The sequence below is a fragment of the Lissotriton vulgaris genome, chromosome 9 (assembly GCF_964263255.1).
Source record: "Lissotriton vulgaris chromosome 9, aLisVul1.2, whole genome shotgun sequence".
In the NCBI taxonomy this organism is placed as follows: Eukaryota; Metazoa; Chordata; class Amphibia; order Caudata; family Salamandridae; genus Lissotriton; species Lissotriton vulgaris.
Window position 1 is genome coordinate 251,215,883 of NC_141697.1, and position 15,525 is coordinate 251,231,407.

At 45.3% G+C, this 15,525-nt stretch overlaps 1 protein-coding gene across 1 annotated transcript in view; it reads right to left on the reverse strand.

Annotated features, from left to right (window-relative positions):
• Positions 1 to 816: 816 nt before the first annotated feature.
• Positions 817 to 15,525, reverse strand: part of ALDH6A1 (aldehyde dehydrogenase 6 family member A1) — a 105,701-nt gene continuing 90,992 nt past the window's right edge. Inside the window, exons 10-12 of the mRNA XM_086937475.1 lie at positions 8,132 to 8,311; positions 4,557 to 4,655; positions 817 to 2,421 (exon numbers count right to left, since the gene is read on the reverse strand). Coding sequence (XP_086793601.1) covers positions 2,317 to 2,421; positions 4,557 to 4,655; positions 8,132 to 8,311 — 384 coding nt within the window. The 3' untranslated portion in view covers positions 817 to 2,316. The remainder of the gene's footprint in view (positions 2,422 to 4,556; positions 4,656 to 8,131; positions 8,312 to 15,525) is intronic.

Consider the following 15,525-nt stretch of genomic DNA (forward strand, 5'->3'; position numbering starts at 1 on the left):
TTTACTGGGTTGCCAGATAAACAGCATAGAACATTTAGTATTTACCTGGCAACTGGCTAAGTAGCTGCCACCTTCTGAAAAAGGTCCTTCTTAGCTCTGCAGTGACTTAAAGCAACATGGACGCCCCTGCAGAAAGATTACGTACTCCCCCCGCTTCCCCCCAGTCTCCCATATCTAACAGATATTTATTGACCTTCAGCTGAATGCACCCCCACCCTTCCTTTGAAGGTTTGGGGGCCTCTATGCGCCACAGGGAGTAGCAGGAGCCTGACTTAGACCCATGCTAGCTGGCTGTTTTAGAGGAAGTTTGTCACTTCTGGATTGCTTTGCTCGAGTTTTCACCTTGCTCCACGATAAATATGCACAAGAGGGTATTTCTAACCTTGCTTATCTGCATTTCTAACCTTGCTTATCTGCATTTCTAACCTTGCTTATCTGCTATGACATTATCGACTGCATATGTTGCAAATTGCTTTATCTGCCTTTTATCTTTCTGCACATTACTGCTAACTGTTCTGAATGTACGTTCTTTCATGGAGAGATACCAGTGATCCTTCTGTACTGGGCTCCGTCAGCCTTTCGTGCTTAACAACTTCATTCGAATAAATGAACCTTGTACCCTCCTGTGCAATAGGTGCCTTATGCCCATTGCACGAGGAATAAGGACCATTTCCCCAAACAGCAGGAAAACCTTCCCTCTCCCAGCTTTCTGCGCAAGAACTTCACTCATCCAGTTTCTGCAACATTGGCACCAATACAAATATTTACAGTTGCCCCAAGATGCTCAAAAAGACAAATCAGCCTGTCCCTCACAAATGGATGTACCTGTGATTTATTTTCAGTTATTGTTCAAATTAGAAAAAACACGACTTGCAGACCCTTGGTGCAGCGAAACCTGGTCACCAGGGGAGAAAGTATATCAGTGGCCTGTGCCAGATATTCACAGCATCGTTGTAGGTCAGCGGATTTCTGAGGAGCTGCGGCCTCCAGTTAGTTGTCAGCATAAAGGAGTCCAAGTACATTCTGCTGAAAGTGGGTTACGAAGCTGGAACTATTCATTTAGAGTAAAAACATTTCACATTCCCAGCATGTAACCGAGCCAGAAATGAGACCCAAACCTTTACAAAGGGATATAAAAATATGCAGCAAGCAGCAAGGTAGCTGTACTAAGAACATGATTAACAAGGGAAACTCTCTACTAGGCAGAGCTTCAGAGAGGTACAGCTCTCATCAAGGGTGAAGAGCTTTAGCAGGGCACTGCACCAATTATCAGGGTGAAGCTTCTTCAAGGCTGGACCCCATCAGGGAAAAGATCCTTCAGCAGAGCAGGGCCTCACTAAGACAGTCTCACAAGAGCGGAGCACCACAACAATGCAGCGCACGACTCACCAGCACAGAGCTTCACCATGGCTTCGATAACAAGTGGTGAGAGCTCTTATTCTTTTGAGATCTGGAGAAGTTCAACCACTACTCTGATAGAAGAAATGAATTAAGCAGACACCCAGACCAATCTGAGGTTTTTCCAAGTAAGCATTACTTTCCCACAATTTCGCACCCATTATCAGGAGGGGCTTTCACTCTTATGAAGTACACTGTATTTGTACTTTGGAGTTGCAACTCTCCCAAGCGTTCGTGTATAATCTGTCCCTAGGGATCACTCTGCAGAGATCAGATCTACTCCTTTGCCAGTCCTTCATGATACATTTAGGATTTAGACAGCAAGTAAATTTGTTGGATAATCACTTCAATTGAGCCCTTGGTTAAAATCCAGAATAAAAGGACAATTAGTGTGGGCCTTCTAGGCATCTTTACAAAAATAAAGACAAAAATTGCAGCGGTACTGGAGAAGTACAACAATGCATCACACAGGCCCCTCTGGTCCCATCAGTGGGATGTAGTGAGCTATATAGGATGTATAGAACAAAACACCACATCAGCCTTTAAATGAGGTCAAGGTTAGGCAGCGCCTCTAGCAGAAGATGTCCCAAGGAATTGTTCATCTACAGCAGAATAATATATACCTGCACCTAATCAAAACTACCCCTAAGTTCAACTTAGGTTGTAAGGTGAACCTGAACCCTAAAAGAGAGCAGCCAGATCCCTTGCCACCAACCCTCACATACATCCACTTGCTTTCTAAGCACAGTGCATGATGTGGGGAAGCAGGGGAGAACAAATGAAAGGAGAACAAACAAAATGCTGGATACTAGGACAGTCAATGACTAGCAGCAGGTAGGCATAATGTTGTTAGTGGTCGCTTTGCTCCAAGGATGTCAGCATCGGTCTATGTAGAAAGGGTTGGTTCATCTAGAGGAATTAGCGACCCATGGTTGGCATCACAACAGCAGGGCTGGTAACGGTAGCATCTTCCTCTTTCCATTGGGAGATAACGGTCTTTAGCTGGGTGTAGAACTGCACGCCCTGCAGAAGGGTGAAAAAAAGGATGCAGGTAAATGATTGGTGGTGACGTGCAGCACTCTACAGAAAGCTTGAGGCATTTTCAAGCAAGGCTCCACCGCCCTACAACAGAAATCTACTAGGTACACATCATTACACAATGCCAATGTGTAAACCCATCCACCCCCTACCTCCAGGTGCCAGGGAATGCAATGGTTTACCAACTACATACTGCAATTATTAATAAGCAGACTAACTATAGTGTTACGTATTAATTATGAACTGGTGGCGAATTACAATTTTTTTGTGTTATTTTTAAAATTTGTAGTCAAAATTTGGAAGTCAACCCGAGCGTAGTGTTCGATCCCATTAATTATTCACAGCCTTTTCAATGTTGCAATGAACTGGTCCCCATGTCACCCGTTTACTCTAGGAAAGACACACTATGTCCCAGCAGTATGTGTGTCACACGGCGGCCGATCCTTATGGGGCCTTGAGAGAAGACCGCAGTGCGAAGAGAATAAGTGTGTATTTCAGAACTTCTTCCCCCCCATTTACCTACCCTCTTCTTAGGAGTCAGCATGGATAATCACACACAGACATGCTGATGGACGTAGAGGGATTTTGTTTAATCAGTAGTTTCTAAAACACATTTATTACTAATTTACCTTATTTTCCAGCAACTTCTGTTATGGCTATGACAAAGCATTACAGCTCACACGCCACTGCTCTGTGATAACTTAGCAGTTCATGTTTCAATCAGCAGGTTTCAAGCTACATTATGTCCTGCATCTCCCTTGTACCAGGCCTGTCATTTGCATCGTCTCTCTCCATGCGGTGGTAGCAGGATAGACCATGCGTTGTGGATGAGGCCTAGAAGCTGTTCCTTGAGAGGGTTGTCTGGGACCCTCTTAGATTCAATTCAGTGCCCAACCACGAGAATCCCAAGGGGGCAGAGAAATGACTCCGAGGCAAAATATACTAGTTTAATACAGGCTATGCCATTGGCATAGGAACACATCCCAACAAGAGTCCCACCCGCACTCCAGTCAAACAGACCCTAGCATCCACTGACCTCTATGCCCAATTCTACAATCAGATAACATGTAACTGTAGGTTTTGGGCAATGGGCGCACTGGCCGGACCTTTAAAGAAACCTACTGGCACCTAGAATGCCAAGTTCCGCAGGGTGCATGCAATGAACCCTCCAGAGCAGGAGTGTCTTCCATTAATTATTAGGTTGAAACGCAGCTTGGCCAAGAGCTAAGGAGCAAGGGGTCCATCACAAAAGTATACAGAGAGGCGGAAAAACTGCAGTTCTGCAACAAGCATCAGTGTGGCACCCTGGCTCTGCAGCGCCTGGAATCAAATCAAAACATGAAGTGGAACCCCATCAGTGGTTACGTGACCCCCTCCAGTCCAGCTGCGAAGATGCAGACACTGGCTACACCATAGCTGCTACTTCACCTTTAACTTCATTTACAAGAGGGTCTCGCAAGTGGACAGTGCCATAAGACACTAAACCTTCCCACAACAAAATCCTATGCATGAGCTCAAATAGACACAAGAGCTATACTCTAGATCTAGGAGAAGGTAGAATGGCTATAGTTTCAAAGGGAAGGTAAATCCAGACACAGCGAGTGGCCCTTACTTGAGAATGAAGAATTAAACACCCACCAACCAAGGCCTTCATTACAAGTGGCCCATAAAAATACCGGTTACTCCCTCCCTCCCTCCCGCCCCATCCCATCCTCCTGATTTACCGTTACCAGGGATCTTGGCAGTTGCAGGAAGGGGAAATAACAGTGATTACGAGTGTGGGGAAATAAGTGAAAATCGGTTTTCTCGTGCAGATTTCCAAAGGTTTTTTCCTTGGTATTCTATCGGCACTTCACCGCCTTCAAGCATGTGAAATCTATGGGTACAATACCACTGAGCAGAGGTGCTCCCACTGAACTAATGCGGATGGGCCCAGTAACTGTTAGGAGGCCCACCAGATTTAAAGGGCCACCGGTAATGAGGGGCCAAGTGTTTACCTCTGCCACCATGGCTTACCACATGCACATAGAGGATACAATCCCATTGTTTTTTATTTTTTCATAACTAAGAATTCAACCAACCAGGCACAACTTCAACCCACGAATTCTTGTGGAGATTACCTGTTTGCCATAGAAGTTTGTGTCTCCCCTGAAGGAGGATCGTGAGCCAGTGAAGGAAAACATTGGCAGTGGGACAGGGATAGGAACATTTACACCCACCTGTAAGAGAAAAAAGATCACAGTATTAGCAGAAACCCTGTAAATCTACCAGAGCAGTATCAGAAAAGCTGATGGGCCTGCACAACAGCAACATGCACATGCACAGGTGTTTCAGACATAAGTGCACGCAGACTCCGCAGACAGATGAGAGCGCAAGAAAAACATCTCTGGCATGCAGGGGAATCACCCAACAGGAGGAGACATCCATGTGTATGTACTGTGTACAAATAAAGGAGTGGCGTAGGCATTAATATATATATATATTTAAATAAGTGGGCTGGGCAGTACACTGCACAGGCTTTATGCAAAGACAAGCGCAAACACTAAACAGGCATTTTTAGGCCTGAGTAGATACACATCTGGCTAATCTCAGAGCTTATGTAGTCATAAAACCGTAGCAATTGAGATTTGCTTAAACTTTGCCCCTTTGTTGATCTTCTTTGCAGGCACTGGAACAGTTGTTAGTGGTCTACGAAGTAGTTCCATTGCTCATAATGGATCGAGGCAATGTTAATGCAGACCACTAGCCAAAAACAGAAGCGGCTATTACAAAAAGAAGGAGTTTTAAACAATGAGATCTAACAAGAAGGATTCACTGTTCTCACACACACACACACACAGTAGAAAGGGGCTTTACATTGTTAGCACAGTCAGGCCTTACACAGATCTCTAGTTCAGGAGGAGTTAGAGATGCATGGCTTTTATTGTGTACATTTAAAGTGTTGTATTTAGCATTTAGTGGTGAATAAGCTGAAGTGCGTTTTTTCCTTTTAGGAGTAAAAGCACTAGCTGGAAATCCAAAGTGTTACTGTGTACTTTGAGAGTCCTGAGTCTCTACCCCCAGCCACGTCCACGAGTAAGCATTCGACTACTCTGCCTTTTCCACAATGAGGAGCAAGTGCTAAAGGGGTGTACTTGGTGCTCACTAAGGGACCTCGAGCAAAGCTGCCATACGACATGAAGATGCAATACTCTAATTGCCACAGCTGGAGCCCATTAACATCAGACTGTCGGATCCATCCCACCAACCATTACTCACATCCGGCATGAACTGAAATGGAGGTTCTTTGTTACCCACTGCCCCAGAGCCAGCAGAGCTGGTAGACGAAACAGGACACGCTGTTCATTCCCTACTCCTCATGATAATCACTACATCCAAACGGAATTGTCATTTTGTTTTTAAGTAAAGAAAGACCCAAAGCACAGTGGCGTGCGGTCTGTCTGTCTCTCTCTCTCTCTCTCTCTCTCAGCAGTGAGCGTTTTATGTATTTTGGCCACTGCACCCAGAAACACTGGCCCTACACCTCATTTGTCAATACCAATAAGTGGGATGTATGCAGCGCTATTCTGATTTATCTCACGTCAGAGTATGGTACTCAATGCATGCTCAATCGGAAGCACTTAGGCACATCAACAGTACAGTGATCCTGCCAAGTGGCGAACCAGCAATACATGCACCCAGCATGGCAACGACAGTTTGGCACACGTACAATCTAAGATAATGTGCACTCAGGGGAGCTGTAGTGGCTTCGGGATTGGTGCACTGGCAGCAGTGTCAGATTGTGTGAAACTGCTGCACAGTTGTGCAAGCGTGGAGGGTGTCCGAGTCCAGAGTAGAACATAGGTGCCTCCAAGCAGCAACCGCAGTCCAGGGGAGGGAGCCAACACTGTTGGGACTGATGCTTGTTGACAACAATAAACACAATCAGTTGTGCACATGATGTGCAGGTTTACCAATCCCAGCGGTAGGTATGGTGGTAGGTAGGAGTGGCCTGCCACCAGTCGCTTCACTGGGCAGCACTTCTCAAAAGTAAATAAATGGACATCTTGGGTCATTAAACCTCTACTTAATCTTTTGGCTGCCTCACCAGGGAAAGCAGAGAGTCAGCTGTGCATGCAGAGAAGAGGACCCTGCTTAGAAACCACTGCAGGAGCGTGCTTTTAAGAGAAGGACCATCACATTGAGTGGCTTCAACCATGGCCTCAAATAAAACATGAAGAAACTGTTAAAGCCATTATGGTGAAAAAGCACAAAACCCTAAATGTAGCCAGCACTCGCACACCTCCCATAGACTAGCAGTCGCACACTACCAGAAACATTCTGGCACTCATCACATACAGGGTATACTAGAGAGAGCACTCCTTCCTACACCAGGGCCACTGGAATTAAGAAAAGGACCAAATTCTGCAGGCAGGTGGACTAAACTATGCAGCAAAAAAAGAAATTATGCGACGTAATGTGTAACAATTTCACATATGTTAACATTATCTGGACAAAGGTTTCAGCCCATTGAGACCAACTTAACCCCCAAAGATAGCAGTAAGTACGAGAGTTCACCAGTCAAACGTTACGAAGGCCCTCGCACTAAGAGGCAATACATGTTGCTGCATTTTTAGTAGCTTTTGATGGGTTTGACCTAGAAATATATCTTTTTTTGTTGCCACGACGTACAGATTATGCCGCAGATAATAGATTATGTGGAATATGTGGCAATCCACAAATATGCGGAAAATGTTGTAGCGCACTATTGGATAAGTGGTCCTGTCCTACCCCCATTACAGTACCAGTGCCGGAAGCATTCTCACACTCCTGCTACCACTTGCATCCCCGCCAAACAGGATAGTAACACACACCTGACTACACTCTCTCACCCCTCAGACTAGCAGTCACACTACAGGAAGTGAACTCACACACCTCAAAAACTAACATTAGAGCCAACGAGCCTGCCTGGTAACTGAAAGTTCCACTTCAATGAGTGGTGAGTTTGTATGTGGTATTGCGGATGGAAAAGAAGTTGAATGTAGGGATCAGTCAATTGGTGGGTGAAAAGATGCATGAGCGCACAGGTGCAAGGTGGTAAATACAAAAACAATAAGGATGCAGGCTCTGTGCGCATGAGGATCTACTATGTGCTGGTATCCAGAACACACCTAGGAATGCGCAATAGCACCCTAAAAACACAGCCCATGACAAATTAGTTGTACGCAAGTACATGTATGTGAAAGTAATATCTGCAATATCTCTACACAAGCATAGGAAATAGAAGTGTGCAGCTCTCATGTACATTTAAAAGGAGGTGCACAATGGTCCAATACACATACACAAACTAGAGTATAGTATGCATCTGTCAAATACACAGAAGGGAGGAGCACAAGAAAAAGTGCATGCACAGTGAACAAGGAGGAGAGATAAGTGCACATGTCTTACGAACATGCACAAGAGAAGTATGTGCAAACATGATACACTATGTAAGCAAATCCCACACAGAAACAAGACAGCAGTGTGCGGAAGCTACAGCAGTCTGTACAAACACTGTGTACACTCAAAGGCGCAGTATGTCAGCAAGTCTGTGGCACAAACATAGGATAGAGTATGTCTTTGGGCACATGGCAGAAAACAGATCATTGACTTGCACTGAGTGCAGGTCATTGTGGCCATGCCCCAGCGAACAGCGAAGAAAATGCCACCATCATACCTGCCCAACGTCAACCATGTGGCTGTATTTGCGAGCTGTAGCCCCATTTGTGGTGAAAATTGCTGTTCCATTTCCATAAGGATTCTTATTCACGAGATCTATGGCCGCATCCAATGTATCAGCTTCCAGAACCACCAAGACGGGGCCGAAGATCTCCTCCGTGTAGCACTTCATGCTGGGCTAAAGAGAGAAATATAGACACACTGACGCAACTATCACTATAGGAAACATTTCACTACACAAGGCATCTAATAACACCTGCAACATTGAAAAGCTGGCATTATGGCCGGTCTTAAAATCTAATTACATGAAGCGTGAACAAAACTCAAATTATCGTAACTACAGGTGGTAGGGGAAACACCCTTTACCATGCAGGCTTTTCAATGCATGATAAGTAGAGGTAAGCTAAGGCAAGTGTGCGTATGTATAATTATAGTGATTTATAGATTTTATTTTTTTCGTTAAAAAAAACCCAAAAAGGTTAAAGTAACAAAGTTAGGGAAATATGTTAGAGATATTAACGTTTTGAACTAAAAAACAACACACACAGAAATTTACCAGTTATAGATAGCAGAGCTAACTATAACTTGCGCCCTCGCCATGCACTATTTTTGACCTCGCCTATTACATCACTCATACCTTCATTTATGATATCACGGACATCTCAAAAAAGATAAGTGATGACATTGCTGATCTAACTAGAGCATCTCTTTAACCACTGTTTTTAACCCCTTCGATGCTCATGACGGAACCCAGCCGTCATGAGCCACGGGTGGCCTGTGCGCATGACGGCTGGGTTCCGTCACAACCACGCCTGCGATTGGAATGTCCAGCACCGGGCTGGAATTCCTGCCGCAGGCAAGGTGTTAAAGGTTTATAGGAGATTTATAATTTCCAACAGAACTGAATCTGTTGTGCACAATGCAAAGGACATACGGCATCTTGGGGAAGAGAGAAATAATGAAGGCAAGCATGAAGGCGGCTGTGAAAGATGCCTAAATGGAAGGCCAGCAATTGGTCTGCAATTGCTGGAGACAGGAATCTCAGTTCGTTTTTTTTTTTAGTTTAGCAAATAACTGGTGCCTGGTTGAAGCAGAGGGAACCATACCTTCAAGTAGAGATAAAAGCAGCAATGTGGTGGGCAAACAGATGAGAAATATGGTAGAGAATCCATTCATTGGTATGATGGTATTCCAGCTCACTGCACTTTTTTGGATGCAAGAGTGGGAAATGGCAGTTTTAAAAACAAGATGAAGTTAGGTACCAGAGGGAGCCCTAGTGTATTAGGATCAGTCAACTGTCGGATATAGGGATGGACTGTGGAGGCAGTATATGTTTTAGGAGCCTACGAGGAGTATATGGCATATATATTAATTAATTCATTAATTGTGGGTTTGTAATGTGCTAGAATCGACTCCCGAAGGAGTATCTCTGCGCAGTAGACTGCTGGGGAACCCGTCCTGGCTTCCCTGTGAGATGGTCCCTACTGGGTATCTCCAAGGTGAAACCAGGCATCCCCGGCGTATGTGGGGGGGCCGTTGTGGAGATGAGGCAAACTAATGCCCAGAGTTGCCGAGTGTGATCCCTGGTTAGAGTAGGCACCGAGATGAGAATTATCGAGTCTGCTGACCCTGGTCCACGACCCTGCCGCGTCGGGAATTGAACCCTGGTCCCGGGCCATCCTCTGCTCTCGGGTCTGCCGCCTCCAACCAGTGAGCCACACCACTCCACGAGGTGAATATGATGAAGCATGCCACTAACTTGGTGGATGAAGGCACTTGCTCCTAAATATTAATGCTGTATCCGACCCTAGTGAGGTCCTCCTAACATAAAAGATCATTTGGACCACTTTTCGGAACCGCACACCAGAGGTTTTGACTAACAATTGGGAGGTAGTGTGCTATGTTGACCGTAATCCTCATTTCCCTTCTTGAATAGGTTTAGGCAACACCACAACATTTGCCTGAAATAAGGAAGCAATCACAAAACGTTTGGGTTGGGGAGGGAAACAAGATCACGTTGGGCGGATCAAGGGAAATGTAGCTATATTTTAAACAAGTTATACAATGCCTCAGGAAACAAACATCGAGACTCCACACACTATCTTACTCCAATTTGCTAATAACACCACTTCTGTAATTTTTATAGCTTGATAATAAAGCTTTGAGCAGGGTTTTATAATGGCAGAAACAAATAGGATAGTATGGAGAAGTATGGCTCAACAGTTAGAGGCGGCAGACCCGGAGGCAGAGGTCGGCCCAGGACCAGGGTTCAATTCCTGATGCGGCCGGGTGCAGGACCAATGTCAGCGGGCCCGATAAATCTCACCTCGGTGCCACTCTAACCATGGGGTCCCACGCTGCAACTCTGGGCAATAGCTTGCTTAATCTCCACTCCGGCCCCATCACCGCCGGGGATGCCTGGCTGCACCTTGGGGATGCCCAGTAAAGGGACAGGGAAAGCCGGGACGGGTTCCCCAGTGGTACAGCGCTGGGACGCCTCAGGGTAACCACGTGCTCTATAAATCCAACATTCATTCATTTCTAGTGCCATTTCCTTTCCACCCTGCAGCTCTCTTGTTCAAAAGATTTCAGCTCCGGCAAAAAAAAGCTGCCTAAAAGAACCTGATTTAGTAGTTCTAGCATCAGAGGGACGGCTGCTAGAGTAATGGAGAAACTGCTGGAAAGTCATCAGGCACATAGGCAGGATCTAAGGAAGAACCAAAGAGTTGAGCCATTTAATAAGGTTTTCACAGGTAACAGGTTGCACTTATGTTTGTTCCAAGGGACGGGAATCATGCTAGCTTAACACATAGGAAGCTGAACCCCGAAACAGATTAGCTGGCCAATCAAGAGGGAAGAGTTTAATATCCTTATCCTGTGTTTAAAAAAAAAAAACTAGACCCAACCCAACGCCCTGCAAGTAAGTATCTGATATATTGTGCAAACACTGGAGGGTGAAGTACATTTAAAAACTGAGGCCTTCCCAGAGCTACATTCAGAGCATGCTGAATTAAGGAGGCAGTCGTGATTTTAATCACGAGGTTTGCCAACAAAATGTCTTCTGTATTCCATTCCATGCGACAGTAAGCTGAAACTATTAATGACAGAATAAGGTGAAGGGAGCCAATTAGCAATAAGGGATTGGTCCTTAAAATGAATGGTAAATATCCCAGATACACCCCACACACACTGAACTTTGTACACCCACGTAATAAAGCAATCTGAAGGGACTATGGTCAGGTAGTACTTGCTTGAAATGACTAGGTAATAAAAACAGTAATACTGGGGTATGCAATAAATTTGTGGCTGTGTTGACCATGGCACATCAAGGATCTGGCACGGACCAGCCGCCAGGTGAACCAGGAGGTACACTGTACCGTGAAACCTCAGAAATTCTGACAGGAGGATCAGGAGGATCTAGGACATCGGGAATGGCACCCTCCAAACCTTCACAAACAAAACAAAAGCAATAAATCACTGATATGCCCCAGAGGGAATTACCCATTGTACGAATGCAGTCTGTGTGTCCTGTGCGCATCTTCCACATAAAGCAAACCTATTTAAAAGAAACGCCAGGTAAGCCGGAACATGCCTAGCCAGGTGTAATGCTTCATCCTTGGGGTTTTAATTTGCCAAAAAAAGATCATAATGGCGAATGGACTTGCTCAACGTCTGGAAGCCCTGAAGTAGTTTAACTGGAAAAAGCCATTTCCGTCTGTATTTATCTGTATTTATTTTTTGGGCATTTGTTCTGCATATATCCACATTTCTTTTTTCCGTAATCAAAAGACAACGCTGCAGCTAGTATTTTACATTTATTTAAGGCTATCAACAGCTCAGTACTACCACAATTTATATTTGCATTTTAATACAAACTAATAGGATCTTACAATAGTGTCAGAGTGTGGAAATCAGCCACAGTCATGTACTTGCCCTAGCCTATCAGTCCAGTTACAACTTGGCAGCTGCCATGAGACATGGAAGGGGCCGTCATGGAGAAAATGAACTCCTAAAATGTACCCTTTTAAAGAGACCAATGACAATTTGCATGGAGCTAACAGAGATGAGGGATTGGCCCTCCCTTGTGCAAAAGCTGGCTTCTAAAAAAAAAAAAAAAAAAAAAAAATTGAAATATTAATACAATAGGGCTTTCAAAAGACAAAAAAATCCACAAATGAATAAATCTTCGCGAGGCAAATATGAAACATGTTTTTTTTCACAGGGTGGGAAGTTTTGTTACATTAAAACTCAAATAGGTCTGTGTGTTTTCACATAATTCACTACAGCTGTAGTATTAGTATTTCAACATATTTCTTACAGCTCACTCAGACGCCTGGCTACAATCCCTCTTTTTAGGGCTTGCCCCTCGCGATGCTGTCACGCAGGCGAGCCCTTTTGTCGGGGGTTTGAAAACAGGCCCTGGAATTGCACACAATCGTGCGTGTGCTTTTCCTTTTGGGTTCCGCTATTGGGCTTTGCGTGCGTGTTTTCTTTAAACAGAGCACGCAATAGGCCAAAGGCGGGTGCATTGCTCTGCCCATGGCCTATTGGTGTCTGTTACGCGCACCAAAGCCCATATGTCTTCAATTACCGTGTGCAGACACAGGTGCGATAATTGAAGACATATGGCTCGCAGTGGGGAGCACCACGCGGACGTGGTTTTTTTGTCTACAATCGCGATCGCTTTCGCAATCACTTCCAGTGCTGCTTGTTTATATGGTTGCTAAGAGACTTGTTTTTAACCCCTTAAGTGCTGCCTCGGTGCATTGGCCGACGGCAGCACTACCTCCCCAGTGCTGCGCACGACCATTGGACGTCCATTCAGCACTAGTTCCAATGGACAGCGCAGCACTGGGGAGGAATGTTTAATAGCATCTATGAGGTTAAATACGATATGAAAGCATTTTGGAGGGCCAGGCCATACAGAATATGTATAAATAGTTGTGAATTAGAATGAATGATGTGGCTTTATTTCCGCTCACTGATCGGGAGGGAAGGTGTCGGGGGGAGCGACTCCCACTTCCAACCATAAAAAGGTATTGGGTGGATTAGACACACGGGCAGAGTATGATTCGTCTAGTGCTCTTTCACCCGGCTTGCATGTAACCGCGTTAGTAACTCCAGTGTCTGTTATGCTACAACAACGGATGCAGGGCTGGGGCTGACGGGGCTGGGGTGGGCAGGGTGGCGGTCTCAGCGACATGTACACCCCTACGCCCGACAGACAAGACAACACTGCAGGGCGGCCCAGACTTTTCTGAGCTATCCCCCATTTTTCAGAAGTTTAGGCACCCATAAATGTCTGTTTTGTTTAATATACACCTAATGCCTCAACGCCACTTCTTTGCGTTTGGAAAAATCCTAACAGACAGCGGTGACACGAACATGTAATGTGTCACGTTAACTCCGGCTCGCATTATGTGTGCATCCGGACAAGGTGCCCAGGGAGGGGGGACTGGGACAGCAAAGGGGGATAGGTTGGGGGCATTAGTTGGTGCGGGTCCTGGGAGCTGGGGAGAGGAACTGCAGCCTGCAGACTCTGGCAGGGGTCACCGCAAATGCACGCATCTCTCTCACGCACACACACGCTTTTCTCATGCAAACGCACTTGTGCAACACCCCAGGGTGGCACCATGCAATATATTACACGTCTACTGATCGACATCGTGTTCATGAACTAATGTATCACAACCACAGAGTCACCACAATTCGCAGACACAACACCGCCACATGCGTCTATGGAGGGTTGGGTTCGTCAGTGCACGCGTGTCCTTGTCAGAAGATGCAGCGGGGGTCACCAGACACAGCGTTTGCACCGTTAGATGTGTCAGAGTAGATTGTGGCTAGTAGGCGCCGACTGTCAGTATGAGGTGGTGTAGTCTGTGTGTCAGTGCTTGCTATCTGTGTCTCACTAGGTACTGTGTGTTTGTATCACTCACTTGACGTGTCTGTGAGTAGATGTCTGTGTGTCACAAGTTACTCTGTGTTTGTATCACTGGATGTGTCTGTGAGTAGATGTCTGTGTGTCACAAGTTACTCTGTGTTTGTATCACTGGATGTGTCTGTGAGTAGATGTCTGTGTGTGTGTCACTAGGTAATGTGTGTTTGTATCACATGGTATGTCTATGAGTTGCTATCTGTTTCAGTAGGTGTGTAGTGTGAGTGGGTGGACTGTGCGTCAGAGTATGCAATTTGCATGTCACCTGGTATTGTGTTTGTCTCACTTAACACGTCTGTTTTGATGGATGCAAGTTGACGACGTGTGTCAGTTGACCATGCTGGTTCACAGTTGGTGTGTGTATCAGTGACACTAAGTGAGTCGGTTCTATGAGTAGACGCCTGTGTCAGTAGATGCTGCGCGTGTTAGTTTGCACTGTGTGAGTCTACAAGGAGAGGAGTCTGCTCAGATGGTAAATATTAGGTCGATGTTGTGCATGTGACAATTGGTAGTCTGCACGAGTAGATGGTGTGTATGTAGCAGCAGATTTAGTGACAGTCAATAGAAAGTGTGTGGTGATTGATGGTGCCCATCAGTATGTGTGTGTGTGTGTGTGTGTGTGTGTGAGAGTGTGTGTGAGAGAGAGAGTTGGTAGTGGATATCAGTATGTGTGAGTCAAAAGAGTGTGTGAGAGAGAGAGTTGGTGGTGGATATCAGTGTATGTGCGAGTCAGTAGAATAGGTGTGTGATTTGGTGGTGTGTATCAGTATAATGTGTGGGCTTAGTAGAGGGTGTGTGTTGTTGGTGTGTATCAGTATATGTGTCAGTCAAAACTGTGTATGAGAGCTGATGTTTATCAGTATGTGTGTGGGTCAGTAATGTGTGTGTATGTGTGAGCTAATGGGGTGCATAAGTGGGAGTCATTTGAGGGTTTGAGTTACTTTTTGGTGTGTATCGGTAGATGTGTGAGCCTGTAGAGGCTGTGTGCCAGTTAATGGTATGTAGCAGTTTGTTAGTCAGTACATGTTGTGTGTCAGTTGATTTTGTGTATCAGAATATATGTGAGTCAGTAGAGTGTGTGTCAGTTGATGGCGTGTATCAGTATATTTGTGAGTCACGAATGTGTGTATGTGTGTGAAAGTTTGTGGTGTGTATCAGCTGCTGATAGGTGAATCAGTAAATGGCGTGTCAGTAGATGACGTGTATATAGATGAACACGTATTTGATGTATGTCGGCAGATGCAGTTTGTGTCAGTAGATGGTTGTGCCCGTTCATGGTGTGTAACTAAACTATACGTTTCAGTAGATGTTGTGCGTGCCACTGTGGCGTTTATCTGCAGATGTGTGTCTCAATATATGATGTGTGGGCCAGTAAAGTATGCTGTTCGGGAAGTGGTGTGTGTGAGTTGATGAGGTCTGTGAATTCGGTGTGTGCCAGCAGTGAGCTGTCCTCC